At 47.8% G+C, this 16,399-nt stretch overlaps 1 protein-coding gene across 2 annotated transcripts in view; it reads right to left on the bottom strand.

The window, feature by feature from the left end:
- Nucleotides 1-16,399, bottom strand: part of CCT8 (chaperonin containing TCP1 subunit 8) — a 423,988-nt gene that overhangs the window by 254,045 nt on the left and 153,544 nt on the right. For both annotated transcript variants that reach the window (XM_029578294.1, XM_029578293.1), the window contains exon 6: nt 11,739-11,800. In XM_029578294.1, the coding sequence (XP_029434154.1) occupies nt 11,739-11,800 (62 nt within the window). The remainder of the gene's footprint in view (nt 1-11,738; nt 11,801-16,399) is intronic.

Below are 16,399 nucleotides of genomic sequence, written 5' to 3' on the forward strand. Positions count from 1 at the left end.
CTGGTGGAGACTATGGCTGTCTAGCCGGAGGCTCCGTCTGCATGTGGATGAGGGGTGTGTAGTCCTTTGAAGAATTCCACCATGAGACAGACGCTAGGTCAAAGCTAGGGGCATTGAGTCCCTGGGGATCCCCGCCTGAAAGGGTGTCCCGCTAGAATTTGCTAGTCCGGGGTACTCACTGAGGAGCTAGTACTCTATCCTGAGTGGGATTGGCCCTGTGCCTGGTTCTCCCAGGACCTCCTCGCACTGGCGCACAGGGCATTGGCCTCTTCGCTTTGTGAGGCCCTGATATGGCATGCTGGGCAGAGGAACTTGAGCTCCCATTCCGGTGATGCCATGGCTATAGGCACGTAAACCCTTCTTTTTGCGCTCCGGTGCGTCTAAGATGTGCGTGCGGGTTGTGCAAGTAGATGTGCGTCTAAGTCGCAAATATGTGCTTAGGCCGCCGGCGCGCGAGGCACGTATAACTTATGCGCGCGGCCTTGTGCATGTACTTTAATGCGCACATGTATTTTGGTGGCCTAGTCGGCCTTGTGCGCCCGGATCGAGACAGAGGACAGAGCAGCAAATAGGGCCAATATGGCGACGGTGACCACGCGGGCAATATGGCGACCACCTCGGGGGGTCTCCACGTGGGAGGACCCTTGAAAACTAACCAGGGCCTGGCCCTGCTAGGGGGATCAAGCCAGCAGCACAGGTCCGGCCGGCGACCTGTGACACTCCTCGAACCTCGGAGACCGGAGTCTATGCTGAAGATTCTACTTTACCTTGTCTTCGGCGCTTCCCGGTTTTGTCCCGGGCGGTCTCCGGCTGCGGGGGGGAGAGGGCAAATACCTTCACCGCCGCGCTCGAGGGTGCACCCGCTACCTCTCAGCCAAGCCTGAGATCGGGGGCTAGGTCGCCACGATTCAGCCGCCGGACCAAGGCTCGCCTCCGAGGGACCACGGAAATCACCTCGGGAATTCTCAACTGGGAGAGGGGACCTGAGGGTATCACCGCAGGATGAGTGGGGCTCGTCTTCAGAGGTAAGTTTTCTTCCGAATTGGGTTTTCTCCGTTGAATTTTATTCTAACGCTATGAGAGTGTGCAGATAGTCCCTAACTGCTATGGAGACGGAAAATACTGAAGAGCTAGGGACTTCAGCCCCCAATACATATACCCCCTGCAAGGGTATATGTACTAGGGGCTGACGTCAGATTGAAATCTGATCCGTCTCCAACTGCTATGAGGAGTACACTATACCCACTGGTCCTGGGATAGGAGGCAATGTCCTTTCGTGGATTACAAACTGGTTAAAAGACAGGAAACAGTAGGATTAAATGGTCAATTTTCTCAGTGGAAAAGGGTAAACAGTGGAGTGCCTCAGGGATCAGTACTTGGACTGGTGCTTTTCGATATATATATATAAATGATCTGGAAAGGAATAAGACGAGTGAGGTTATCAAATTTGCGGATGATACAAAATTATTCAGAGTAGTTAAATCACAAGCGGATTGTGATACATTACAGGAGGACCTTGCAAGACTGGAAGATTGGGCATCCAAATGGCAGATGAAATTTAATGTGGACAAGTGCAAGGTGTTGCATATAGGGGAAAAAAACCCTTGCTGTAGTTACACGATGTTAGGTTCCATATTAGGAGCTACCACCCAGGAAAAAGATCTAGGCATCATAGTGGATAATACTTTAAAATCATTGGCTCAATGTGCTGCAGCAGTCAAAAAAGCAAACAGAATGTTAGGAATTATTAGGAAGAGAATGGTGAATAAAAGGGAAAATGTTATAATGCCTCTATATTGCTCCATGGTGAGACCGCACCTGGAATACTGTTTACAATTCTGGTCGCCGCATCTCAAAAAAGGTACTTGCCAGGTTCTTATGGCCTGGATTGGCCACTGTTGGAAACAGGATGCTGGGCTTGATGGACCCTTGGTCTGACCCAGTATGGCATTTTCTTATGTTCTTAAGATATAGTTGCAATGGAGAAGGTACAGAGAAGGGCAACCAAACAGGCCGATACAGTAAAGTGGGGCCGTGGTTACCCCGCTCCTCACCCGCTTTCTACTCACTTTCCGGCCGCGTTAGCCCTTCCTGCGATACACTATCCCCTTTAACCCATCCTTACCGCTTCTTTAAATCCCCGGGTAACCCCTTCCGCACGCGGCATGTATATTAAATGTAAACGATCGAATTAGCCATACAGTAACACGCGCCCCGACTATCGCTATTTTACCCTGCCGTTTTGCCGCGCGTTTAACCTGCTAATTTACCGCCTACCCTTACCCCTGCGTTAGAGGCAGGGGTAATGGTAGACGGCAAACTTTCCCCCAAAAGGAAAACTCTAAAAACCTAAAATCCCCTCCTCCCAAAGCGACTTTTGTTGTTTTCTTACTTTTTGTTGCTTTCAGCTCCTTCCCTTCTCTGCCGTCCTTTGGAGGGGCAGCCGGCGGCGAAAGTGGCTTGCAGCGTTCCCTCGCGACCATGTGCAGCATCTTTTGGGAGGAACCGGAGTCCTAGCGCCTCCAGTACCCTGGAGGAAAAAATCTTCCCCCGGAGAACCAAGCTGGGGTTGAGAGACGCGAGTACTGAGTGAATCCCCTTCCCCAGGGCAGTGCCCCTGACAGGGGCTGCAAGGTAGCGAAGCGTACTTTCATGGCTGGAGCGCCCAAATTGACGGGCGCTCAGCCAATGAAAGCCCGCTTCGCTTCCCTCACAACCTTGCAGCCCCTGTCGAGGGCACTGCCCTGGGGAAGGGGATTTACTCAGTACTCGCGCCTCTCAAACCCAGCTGGGTTTTCCCGAGGGGGGGGGGAGGATTTTTCCTCCAGGAGAACCGGGATCTGCGCAGGGGGGGGGGGGGGGGGACTGCTGCGAGCAGTTTTCGCCGCCGGCTGCCCCCTCCATAGGGCGGCAGAGAAGGGAAGGGGCTAAAAAGCATAAGAACATGCCATACTGGGTCAGACCAAGGGTCCATCAAGCCCAGCATTCTGTTTCCAACAGTGGCCAATCCAGGCCATTAGAACCTGGCAAGTAGACAAAAACTAAGTCTGTTCCATTTTACCATTGCTAGTAATGGCGGTGGTTATTATCTAAGTCAACTTAATTAATAGCAGGTAATGGACTTCTCCTCCAAGAACCCATCCAATCCTTTTTTAAACACAGCTACACTAACTGCACTATCCATATCTTCTGGCAACAAATTTCAGAATTTAATTGTGCGTTGAGTGAAAAAGATCTTTCTCTGATTAGTTTTAAATGTGCCATATGCTAACTTCATGGAGTGCCCCATAGTCTTTCTATTATCCGAAAGAGTAAAAAACGAATTCACATCTAGACCTCTCATGATTTTAAACACCTCTTTCATATCCCACCTCAGCTTCTCTTCTCCAAGCTGAAAAGTCCTAACCTCTTTAGTCTTTCCTCATAGGGGAGCTGTACCATTCCCCTTATTTTGGTAGCCCTTCTCTGTACCTTCTCCATCGCAATTATATCCTTTTTGAGATGCGGCGACCAGAATTCAAGGTGCGGGACACAAAAGGTAAGTTGGCACATGTCGAGCCGCTTCGGGAGGAAGGGATTTTCGGTTTTTAGGTTTTCATGGGTTAAAGTTGGGATCCACTTCCTGGTGCCTGTCATTTCAAATGTCATTTGAAATGACATTTGAAATGACAGGTACCAGCGCACCCAGGATACTGTATAGGCACTGTATTAAGCGCCTATACAGTAAAATGGGTTGCGCGGGCCTAACGCTTCGCCTAACGCTTTGCAGACGCGGCTTGCATTTGCAAACAATTTAAATAGAGTATCAAGCGGTATGTGATCAGAACAGTGCGTGGGGCAAACGAGGGTGCACCCGGCACTGCCGCACTCTAACGCGGCCTTACTGTATCGACCCGAAAATGATTAAGGGGATGGAACGGCTCCCTTATGAGGAAAGGCTGAAGAGGTTAGGGCTGTTCAGCTTGGAGAAGAGACGGCTGAAGGGGGGGATATGATAGAGGTCTTTAAGATCTTGAGAGGTCTTCAACGAGTAGATGTGACTCGGTTATTTACACTTTCGAATAATAGAAGGACTAGGGGGCATTCCATGAAGTTAGCAAGTAACACATTTAAGACTAATCGGAGAAAATTCTTTTTCACTCAACGTACAATAAAGCTCTGGAATTTGCCGCCAGAGGATGTGGTTAGTGCAGTTAGTGTAGCTGGGTTCAAAAAAGGTTTGGATAATTTCTTGGAGAAGTCCATTAATGGCTATTAATCAATTTTACTTAGGGAATAGCCACTGATATTAATTGCATCAGTGGCATGGGATCTTCTTAGTGTTTGGGTAATCGCCAGGTTCTTGTGGCTTAGTTGGCATCTGTTGGAAACAGGATGCTGGGCTTGATGGACCCTTGGTCTGACCCAGCATGGCAATTTCTTACGTTATGTTCTTATAAGGTTCGGGATCTCCTGAAACCGCAGTGGACCCTCCAACACCAGGTTGACCAGATCCGCAAACCACGGACGTTGCGGCCATTCGGGTCCTACAAGGATTACCTCTGCCGGGTGTCGTTCCACTCACCTGAGTATTCTGCCTATCAGAGGCAAAGGTGGAAACACAAAGCAGGACATCTAAGGGCCAGGGAAGAACTAGAGCATCGACTCCCTCCGCCTCCATCTCTCTTCGGCAACTGAAGAAGCGGGCGGCCTTGGTATTCCTGAACGTCACCATCAGATCCATGCTGGGTGTGCCCCACCTGGCACAGATGGTCTAAAAAGCCACATCAGCGAGTTCCCGTTCTCCTGGATCAAAACTGTGAGGAAATCCGCGTGTACGTTGTCGACACCGGCTAGTTGTGACACCACGATGCTGACTAGGTAGTGTTTCGTCCAGTCGATCAGCTGCCGCGCTTCTGCCGCTACAGACTGACGCTTGGTTCCTCTTTGGCGATTGATGTAAGCCACCGTGGTCGCATTGTCTGATACAATCCTGACTTCCAGCGGAGGAGCGGAAGGAAGGATTGCAACGCTAAGCGTACCGGCTCTGGTCTCCAGAGGATTGATCGACCACAGAGATTCTTCCGGAGACCATTGCCCCTGAACAGGCTTCCTCAGGCACACAGCTCCCCACCTGGAGAGGCAGGCATCCGTGGTAACCACCGTCCACTCGGGAACTACCAGGGGGGTTCCATGGCTCAAGTTGTCTCAGCAAAGCCACCAATCCAGGCTGGACCTCGTAGAATCGGTCAGCGGCAGATGAAACTGGATACTGGGTTCCACCGAGAAAGCAAAGCTGACTGTAAGGGGCGCATATGAGCAAAGGCCCACGGAACCAATTCTAGAGCAGATCTCATGGAACCTAGGACCCGCAAGTAATCCCACATTGTCTGTTTGGACAATAAGACCTGAACTTGACCTTGAAGCTTGGCAATGTGTTCTGCCGTGAGGAATACTCTGCCCCGCTTCATGTCGAACAGTGCCCCCAGGTACTCCAATGACTCCGAGGGAATCAGACTACTCTTGGCAAAGTTGACCACCCATCCTAGCTCTCTCAACAATTGAGGCACACGGTGGACAGCCGCCCAGCAATTCTCTTCCAATTTTGCCCGAATCAGCCAATTGTCCAAGTACAGATGTACTAAGAATCCTTCCCTCCATAGCTGCACTGCCACCACTACCATTATCTTGGTGAACGTCCGGGGCGCAGTAGCCAGGCCGAAAGGCAAAGCTTGGAACTGATAATGATGTCAGAGGCTGGAGAACCTCAGGAACTTCTGGTGATCGGTCCGAATTCCAATGTGTAAATACGCTTCCATTAGATCTAGGGACGCTAGAAACTCCCCCGTCCGTACCGAGGCAATGACAGACCATAAGGGTTCCATGTGGAATCTAGGGATCCAAAGGCATCTGCTGACATGCTTTAAATCGAGAATGGGCCAGAACAACCCCTCTTTTTCTGGAACCACAGAGTAAATGGAGTACCGGCCCTTCCACTGGCGGAACCGGTACAATTGCACCGAGGTCGAGAAGGCACTGCATTCCTTTTACCATCCTACGCTTTTCCCCATAACTGCATGGGGAGACCATAAACCGGGGTCTGAGATGGTGTGCAAAATCTAAAGCGTAATCTTGTCTTATCACCGAGAAGACACATTGGTCCAATTTGAATTTGGTCTACTCCTATCAACGGAACAGAGGATTGGACCGGCTGCACATTGCTGAGGCTTGCCTCCCTGTACTGATTGGGTTCCACCAGGCCTAATGAAATGCTGCCCGCGAAAGGACTGCGACCAAGACTGTTGCCTGTTAGGATTTTGCCTAAAGGAGGAAACCGACCGAGAAGCCCGAGACCTCCGGCTCCCCCGGTAACGAGACCGAGAAGAAAAAGAACCCCTTGTCCTGGGTCTATCTTCCGGAAACCTGTGAACTTTATTCTCCCCCAAGGATTGAATCATGTCTTCCAGGTCCTTGCCAAACAGCAACTTGCCCTTAAAAGCCAAAGAACCTAACTGGGCCTTGGAGGAAACGTCCACCAACCAGTTTCTCAACCAAAGCAGGCGATGCACAGGAACAGCAAAAACCATGGATCTAGCCGACATCCTCAACAAATCATAAAGGGCATCAGCACTGTAAGCAATTACAGCCTCAAGGCGACCCGCCTGAAGAGCTTCCTCCTCCGATAGTGCTTCATTGGCCTGTAGCTGCTGTACCCAGCAAACGCCGGCCTTCAAGGAAAAATTGCTGCACATCGCTGTTCGGACTCCCAGAACAGACACTTCAAAAAGCTTCTTGAGCTGTAGTTCCAACTTCCGGTCCTGTAAATCTTTAAGGGTCGTGGAACCTGTAACTGGGATAGTGGTCTTTTTTATGACATCTGACACCACGGCATCCGCTTTAGGAACCCTAAGGAAATCCAAAGCCTCCTCTGGTAAAGGATAGAATCTATCCATCGCTTTGGAGACCTTTAATCCCAGATCTGGGGTGTCCCACTCCCGAAACAGGAGGTCCGTAGCCAAAAAATGTAAGGGAAAAGGAGAAGGAGGACCCCTCAGGCCCAACACCACCGGATCAGTGGATCCTAAGCTGGACTCTTCTGGCGGAGCCTCGATCCCTACTTCCCCCAAGATGGCGGGAATAAGCGGACCAAGTTCCTCTCTCCTGAAGAGATGGACCACCTTGGGATCGTCTCCCTTGATACCATGCGACTCACGGACAAGTCCCCTTCTGCGGGTCCCCATCCCCCTCTACCGCCCCTCGGGGGCTGGGATGGGGGGTCCTGATCATCCATGTCTGTGTCATCCGAAGACGTGTCCTGATCGCCCTGCAACGCCCCTGACCGCAATGAACGCTTGGATTTTGGGGCCCCCACGGTCTCCTCAGCTCTAGGACGCTTTCTGGCCTTCGAAAGCATGTCCCCCACAGCAGCCTTGCCCGCAGCATTCTTTTTGCTATTCCTCCTAGCCTTAATGGATTTGTGTAGTAATAAAATAAAATTGGAGGAGGAAGAGGAGTCCGAATCGTCTGCGGGGTCCTCTCTCTGGCCAGGACACACCGCAGCAGTCTGCCCCAAAGGCGCTTTATTAGCCAGAGCCAGGCGCTGTGGAGAAAGAGGGGACGGGAGCATCTCCTCCCCCGTCGCGATTCATGCCCCTGAAGCCCCAGGACCCAAGAAAGCGCCCGTTCCCATGCTAAGCAGGAACGGGAGAAAAAATGCAGGCGGCAGGTCCCCGAACGCGTGAGTAGAAGAAATGACGCGAAGAAATACCCCCTCGGCCACAGAAGTCCCCTCGCCGCCAGGCAGACAGCCCGAGCAGAGGCCGCCCCAGGAGAGCAGACTGTCTCGGCATACCTCAGCAACAAGTAAGCAGGGAACTTCAAAGAAAAAGACAGCTGCGCGAAAACAAGGAACCCGCGGCAGCGAGAGAAGAGAGTGAAATTACTAAATTATGTCCACTGGTTCAGCCTCTGTGATAAAAACAGTTTTTTTGTTTGTTTTAAACCTGCCTCCTTTGGGTCCTGGGTTCCCCCCTGGGGTGAGTGATCTGGGCTCCCCTGTATCACCCCAGGTGCTGCTGTAGATTGGCGATAGGGTCCTCAACCCCCAGCCGCAGCTGCCTCCGATACCAGGGAGGATGGTCCCCTCAGGACCTGGCAAACCCCTGGGAGGCGGAAGGGTCTGCAACACAGTACCCTAATTCCTTCTCCAAAATCCTGTCACTTTTTTTTTTTTTTTTTTTAAACCTATGCCTGTCTACACTACCTGATAAATCAAACTAAGTAACCCATACAGACTGTGGAGTTTTGCACCTCCACCATCTGCTGGAGACATAGAAATACTGACTGATTGTGGGAGGCACCTCAGGTTATAAGGCAGAGCCTGTCAAAACTTCTCTGTCTCCATCTGCTGGAGGGGAGGCAAAACCCAGGAGTATTGACTGATACGGGTACGTACAGGGAATCACCAGTTAGTAGCCGTCATTCCCGCAAGCCACCCCCCCATACCTCTTCTCTTCATTCCCATCCTCCAGGCTTTATGGATCCACAGTGTTTATCCCACACCCCTTTGAAATCCTTCATAGTTTTGGTCTTCACCACTTCCTCCGGAAGGGCGTTCTAGTAATCCACCACCCTCTCAGTGAAGAAATACTTCCTGACATTGGTTCAGAGTCTTCCTCACTGGAGTTTTAAATCGTGACCCCTGGTTTGGCCGATTTTTTTCAAATGGAAAAGGTTTGTCATTGACTTTGGATCATTAAAACCTTTCAAGTATCTGAACGTCTGAATCCTATTACCCCTGCTCCTCCTTTCCTCCAGGGTGTACGTATTTAGATTCTTCAGTCTCTCCTCATAAGTCATTCGATGAAGACCATCCACCTTTTTGGTTGCCCTTCTCTGGACCGCCTCCATCCTGTTACTGTCCCTTCGGAGATACGGTCTCCAGAACTGAGCACAGTACTCCAGGTGAGGCCTCACCAAGGACCTTCCCTTTTCTTACTCGAATCCCTCTCTCTATGCAGCCCAGCATTCTTCTGGCTTTAGCTATCGCCTTGTCACATTGTTTCGCCAACTTCAGATCAACTAGCTTTTCATAGAGAGGGTCCTGAAGGCTGGAACCTGTGCGTCGTCTGTATGCGGTGGACAGTCCCGAAAAGACTTCGGATGAGGATGAAGCTGCAGAGTGATGTGGGGGAAGATGGACCCTCTTCTGATTCAATATTTATCAAGGGAAAAGACTCCCTGGGTCTCTTGTGATCTGAGGTATGCTTTTTTTGTAAGGTCAGGTAACAGGCTGCATAGGCAGCGTCGATGTAGGATGGGTGGGAAGTGGTTTCCTGGAAGGCTGCGTCTGTGGCGACAATCGAGTAGTAGATGCGATGTGCATCAGTGGAAGCGATGGGAATGAAATCCAGTGCCCTGTGCGTCGATGCGTCAGTGCGCCAGTCGTCCTTAGAGGTATCTGTGCGGCGATGTTTTTGTGCATCGTTATCGCCTGTGCTTTGATGCAGTCGGCGCGTCCGTGCCGCCGTGTGTAGATTTTATACGGACCTTTTTCGGCACCAAATCCGCAGATCCAGGAGGGTCTGCTGAAGCTACCCTACAGTGGGAGGGGGCTTTTGACTGTTGATGGGGGCCCAGGGAGGATTTAGCAGAGGCCTCCGATGGGGCATAAGAACCTGATGCCCTAAGATGCTCAATCCTGGCACCTCTTTGCCTCTGGGCCCTTGGGGACATGCGTCCGCAGTCCCAGCAATTAGCCTGGTCATGGTTTGGACCTAGGCATATACAACAAACCTGATGTCCATCTGTGAGATTTTTCCACAGTGGCAGAATTTAAAGCCTGGTGGACGAGGCACGATGAAGTTTTCTGCCAATCCTGAGGTGATTGCTTTCAACAACAACAAAAAAAAATCAATTTTCTCAGAGAGAAGAGCTCCGCGTGTTCTCTGTTGCGCGGAAAAGATTGTACTGAGGAAACTTGAAAGAACGGAGGATACAGGAGAGATCACCTCACAAAAGACTTTGGTGATCTTTGAGAGCACCGCTACCTAGTGGCTAATTCATGCTGCTTATCTACGGGAAAATAGGACTAGGGGGCACTCCATGAAGTTAGCATGTGGCACATTTAAAACTAATTCGAAGAAAGTTCTTTTTCACTCAACGCACAATTAAACTCTGGAATTTGTTGCCAGGGGATGTAGTTAGTGCAGTTAATGTAGCTGGGTTTATAAAAGGATTGGATAAGTTCTTGAAGTCCATTACCTGCTATTAAGTTGACTTAGAAAATAGCCACTGCTATTACTAGCAATAGTAACATGGGATAGACTTAGTTTTTGGGTACTTGCCAGGTTCTTACGGCCTGGATTGGCCACTGTTGGAGACAGGATGCTGGGCTTGATGGACCCTTGGTCTGACCCAGTATGGCAACTTTTTATGTTCTTATGACATAAGTAAGAATCAAGGTCAGACTGTGTAGCCATAATATGACAAGTGCCAATCTGTCTGTGCTGCCTGTGTTTCTTTGCTGTCAGAACCATTAGGGATGGTAACTGCGTGTTCAGCCGGCTCGCACTTAAAATTTTGTGTGAACAGATTTCAGGTGCCTATGCGGGCCATGGCGAGGCATGCGAACAGCTCGGGCACCTGGCTTTACCTAAATTCTGCACCTAGAGAGGTGTGCATATGGATGCGCATTATGTTGGGCACATACATATGCGCGAGACTGTACGCGCGCAGCGTATGCCCATACGGGCACATATGCATGCGATGTAACGCGCACAGCACATGCTCAGAGCCAACATGCACCGCGCATACCGACGCTCTATGGTGGGCAATAGAAGACTGACAAAAACACGTGCAAGATAGCACCGCCACCTACCACACGGTGTGTGTGTCAGCCTAAAGTGGGGCCTAGCCCACTGGGGCGGCCGCTCAACCTGCTCAGAAGCCCACTTCCCTTTACCCCAACGTGATCAGGAACAATGTCTGTATGGTGCACCAAGCAATGAGACCTGAGGAAGTCTTACCGAAACCCCTCCAATGTGTCTGAATCGGAAGGAATCCTCTACTCTCTACCTTTAAGAGATCTCAGAAATCACCTCAGGAATTCTCAACTGGGACAGGAACCTTTAATATTACTGCAAGAGAGCGGGGCTCAATCTTTCTCCAATTTAAAAGCAGAATTTCTTCTTCTAAAGGGTACGGCAATCCCAATAGGGAAAGCACGTCCACATCTGCTAGGAGACGGAGAGATACTGAAGGGCTGAGGTGTGTATCTAGGGTGATGTCAGCTTTGAAACCGGACTCAGTCTCCATCTGCTAGCAGGGGGAGCACATAACCCATTGGTCCAGAGTCCATCTGGCTACTCGCTAGGAAAGTTCTGTTGCAGTATTTAAAAGTCATTGATCCCTTAAGTCTGATATATTGCTCGTTCTTACTTACGGCACTCGCAAAGTGTAAGTGGTCTCCAAGGCATCCACTGCAAGGTGGATTAAGGAGGTGAGTGCAGTCTTCTATATCGCCAGAGCATTACTGGTTCTGGTGGGTCTCTGGGCTCATTCTACCAGGGCTCAGGCATCCTTATGGGCAGAGCACTAGGTGATATCTCCAGAAGATATCTGTAAGGCAGCTATATGGTCCTCTCTGAACAATGTCACAAAGCATTACAGATTGGATGTGAAGGATACAAAGCATTTAGAAGCATAAAGCTATGGTAGCAGGAAAAACAATGAAAAGGTGGGGGTATTGAAAAACTTACCAAAATTTTGCATACTCTGATGTTGTCAACATTGAAATGGCCCGACTCGGGAAAAATAGAAACTGTAAAACAAATACAAATTGATTAAATACTAGAAAACTTTGGCTTACTTTGATTAATTCCAATTATATCATCACACAAATCTGGACAGCAGGTTTAGCTCCCCTATTAGGTTAAGACCAAGAGCACAATTTCTTGAGATCTAGCATTCCCCTCAGGATCTCTAAGGGGCCGATGCAATATGGGGCATTCAGCTTAGTGCAGTTGCGAACACGTGATTGAACGCACATTTTTCGAGGGCAGCGGGAACAAATGCAATACCAGGTTTTACGCGTCAACGCATCGGAAAATCTGCGCATATGGCATAACAGCAATGGCATGCAAATCTTAGTTAAATACGCCAATTATGTATTTGTGCCCGATGCAATAACACGTGCTGAAATTTTGTGCATGCTTTACACTGGCGTTATTGTGCTGATAGCTGCCAGTTTATGGTGTTTTCTGTTTCTGTAATGGATACTGTTTATTTCCTCCTCGTGTTGACCTTTTTCTTGCGCCTGCGAGCAAGAATTAGGACAACTACAAGGGCAATAGCAAATAACCCCACCAACAACAGAAGACTGGAAGAAGATCGTGCAGACCACGCGGAGCAGGAAGAGGTTAGGAAATAACTTTAGTTTTTAATTTTCATTCAAATCTGTTGAATTCATGTCCAATTTTTGGGCCATTAGGATACCCTAGGGCTGGATGTCTATTACATAGATGGTGTACAGTTGAACATTCATTAATTTTGCATCTTTTAATAATCCTAATACAGTCCTTTAGTTCCAGGTCTGTTTACAACTGTTCTTTTGTAAGCTGATGTGGTTGGTCTGTTAGAAAACACCTATGTCTTATGTTCCCTACGTTATGTTTCCAGGTGCAGCCCGGAGCCATCCGTAGACCCTGGAGGCAGCATGTTATCCGGCCACGCACAACTCTCCTAGGATTACCTGAGCCTGAAGTGGCACAAAGATAAAGTCTCAGCTCTAGAGCAATTGAGACCCTATACCAGGACCTGCGCAATGGTATAGATCCAGCTGCCTCTCACAACCATGCTGTCCCAGGGCTGGTGAAACTTCTGTGTGCCTTGCATTTTTTTTTGCGACAGGAAGTTTTCCAGAATACAGTCGGACTGGTTTGTGGGATGAAACAGTCCTCAGTCTCGCAGCACTTTGGACAAGTCGAGGGCTATGATGAAATGTATTCAACAGTATATTTATTTCCCAGTGGACCCAGTGCAATTGCAGGAGATCCGGTATTGATTCTTTGACATAGCTGGGATGCCCAATGTATTGGGAGCAATAGACTGCATCCATATCGCACTTACTCCCAGCTCGTAACAGGAGAGTGCATTCCGCAATCGGAAGTCATTCCATTCGATGAATGTGCAGGTGTTATGTGATGCCAGTCATCGGATCCTGAATGTAGTTTTGAGGTTTCTGGGGAGCTGCCACGATTCCTACATCCTTGCTCATTCCTCATTTGGAACTGATTTTCCTGAAGGGAAACACTGTGATGACTAGTTGCTTAGTAAGTAACAGTAGGTAACTGTAGTCTTGATAGAGAACCAAGTGGCACAGAGTAATGCACAAGTAGAAGTAAATTGCTTAATCCTAAAGTATTTTGTTACTATTGTGTAGATATGTGTTTCCTGGAGTTTGTTTTGTCAGTGGTTGCTGACTCCTCTCCAGGCCCGCACACCGTGGCGGAAAGACAGTACAACGAGGCACATACAAGCACTAGGTCTGTCATCGAAAAGACATTTGGCATGCTGAAAGGGCGATTCAGATGTTTGGATCGGTCAGGTGGTGCCCTCCAGTACAGTCATGAAAAGGTCACATGCATTATAATGGCCTGCTGCATGCTACATAACCTCACCTTGCGCTTTGGCCTGGAAGTGGAGGTCCCTGAAAACTTGCCCCCAGATCACCTGTACAACCCGCTGCAGAAGTGGACAACACAATGCAAGGCTCAGAAGTTTGCCGAAGGGTCATCGAGAAGTATTTCGTATGAAAGTTCTTAAAGGTCTTACAAATAACCCCCTCTCCTCTGTCTAAGATATTTCCAAAATTCCATTGTTTTGTGTTTTATATTTCTGGGGTTGTAATTGGAGTCTGAGAGGCTCTGAAGGATGTTCAATTATTTTATAATGTTATCTTGCTTTTCTGACTTCTTTATACAATTCGTTTACACACTCCTCAAAGGGCGCTTCAATCCGCAAACAAAGGCTTACTACCAATTCCGTCGATAAAAACAGCACATCTCACACAAGTCAGGGATAGGGCAGCGCCAAAAATCTGGAATGCGATGCCAGTAAACATTAGACTGCACCAAGACTACAAGCACTTTAAAAAGGACCTGAAAACTTGGTTATACACACAGGCTTTTAAACAAATGGAAGGTGATCCCAAGAGCAAATAGTTGATATTTTTCTCAGTATTTATGATTTTAGTCTTTGATTTCCTTTTATGCTTTCTTAATGACTTTATATTTGTTACATTTTTATGTTTTATCTTTTGATGCTATTATTCATTTTATTTTATTTAAATTTTTACTATCTTATAATAATATGAATTATTTTGTTATCTTATATTTTTATTGTGCAATTTGTAAACCGTTGTGATGGTGTCTCCAAATGACGGTATAGAAAAGCTGCCAAATAAATAAGTGGAAAAATAAATAGTTAATAAATAATGTTTCTGCAGCTGAGTGTTTCTGTGGTTTAATGTAATTCCTTTAATCCTTACTGATGTTCTGAACTTGGACGTTTACGTCCGAGGCGTCCTCTAAGCAGCAAATGGCCAAAGGCCAGCCCCTAGAAAGGATGCAGACATTGTAGACGTCCACGAGAGGCTGCATGAAAGGCCGTCCCCAAATAGACCCTTTTAAGGGACACCAAAGTCATCGATGTTCAAAAGGGGCCACATGGACTAGTCCGGGGGGGGGTTGTTGCTTAAAGGCGTCCAACTTGGGCCGCTGATATCAGGTTGTTCGAAAACCCGATTGGCGCCTTTAAGGGACAACATAGTCATCAACATCCACGAAGGGCCGCAGGAATGGACGTTTTAGTCCGGGGTGTCCCTTAAAGGCACCCGACTTGGGCTGCCAATGTCAGGTTGTTCGGAAACCCATTTGGCGCCTTTAAGGCACAGCAGACAGAAGTCCACGAGGGGGTCGCATGTCTTACGATGTTCATCCCCCGTGGCCACGCCTAGAATATACATTTTGTAGACAACAATGCCAAGTGGAAGAGGCCAGCTTCTTAACTTCTCAGACGGTGATGTTCAGCTGCTGGCCAGCCTCATTGTGGCAGATGAGAGGCACCTATTTTACGCCCTGGGCGCCAGTGCAATCAGAAGAGGCCAGATGCTGCCTTCCTGGCGCTCAGGGAGAGATTCAACACCCAAGCGTCCTACCCCAGAGAGGCAAGTATGGCTGAGGTCTTCAATTGTGGGATAGTGGGAGGTTCAGGCCCTGCATTATTGAGTGTATATAGTAATGTTTGCATTTTTTATTCCTACCCTGCGTATGGGTGAAGCCTACACTGGTAGCTTGAATTGTAGGACGGGTGGGAAGTACAGGCCCAGCATTAAATACTGTGTATATAGTAATGTTTGCATTTTTTATTCCTACCCTGCGTATGGGTGAAGCCTACACTGGTAGCTTGAATTGTAGGACGGGTGGGAAGTACAGGCCCAGCATTAAATACTGTGTATATAGTAATGTTTGCATTTTTTATTCCTGCCGTCAGGAATCACGGACTATAGCATGAATGTGAAGTTCTAAGGAAGTTGTGCTAAATGAGGTATATACAAACAAAGGTTGTGGTTTTAGTAGTGTTTGCTTCTCTGATTGAGGTGAGTGAATTGCTTTGATAACATTAAGAGAGAACCGCCAGAGTATATCAGCATTGCTCTGATAACACTCGGAGAGAACTGCCAGAGTATATCAGCTGACAGCTGAAAGAAATTCTTTTTGGCGCGAATTCCTTGCAAATCACGCGAGAATCACTATAAGTACTGGGCTTGACGGCGTCTCTGTTTGACACTAGCAGAAAGAATGTCAGAGTGTTCTGCAGGTACGTGATCTCTCTGAAGCGCAATCAGTTAAGTATTTGGCTGTGTTTCCTACGTTTGATACAGAAGCAACAGCACAAACTGTCCTTTAATTTGGAATGACCTTTTTATATTTTTTTAAAAAAGTATTTTTTTAAAAGTAAATTGGCAAAAGGTTTGTCCTAGTTATATATTTTATACAATTAATATTATGATGATAACTTATGGTTAATGTGCTATAGACTACTGGCTGTGCAATTCTCAATAGTTTTGAATGATTTTTTTAATTAATAGTAAGAACTTCATTTATTATTTTTAAACATTGCTAGTATAAGATAAAATTATATAACAAATGAATGGTTTGTTTAAAATCTATATGTTGTTGTTTCTATTTAGACACTAATGATATTGTGACATTGTGACAGTGTGACAGCAGCCCTGCAGGCATATTTTAAGTCCTGCTAATTGAAGTAAGCACTAACTATGATTACATTGACTCCACTATATCCTCTGATTAAGAATTACATTCATAGAAAGTCAGCCTCTCCAGTTCTATTGAATCAT

The sequence above is a fragment of the Rhinatrema bivittatum genome, chromosome 15, assembly GCF_901001135.1.
Source record: "Rhinatrema bivittatum chromosome 15, aRhiBiv1.1, whole genome shotgun sequence".
Lineage (NCBI taxonomy): Eukaryota > Metazoa > Chordata > Amphibia > Gymnophiona > Rhinatrematidae > Rhinatrema > Rhinatrema bivittatum.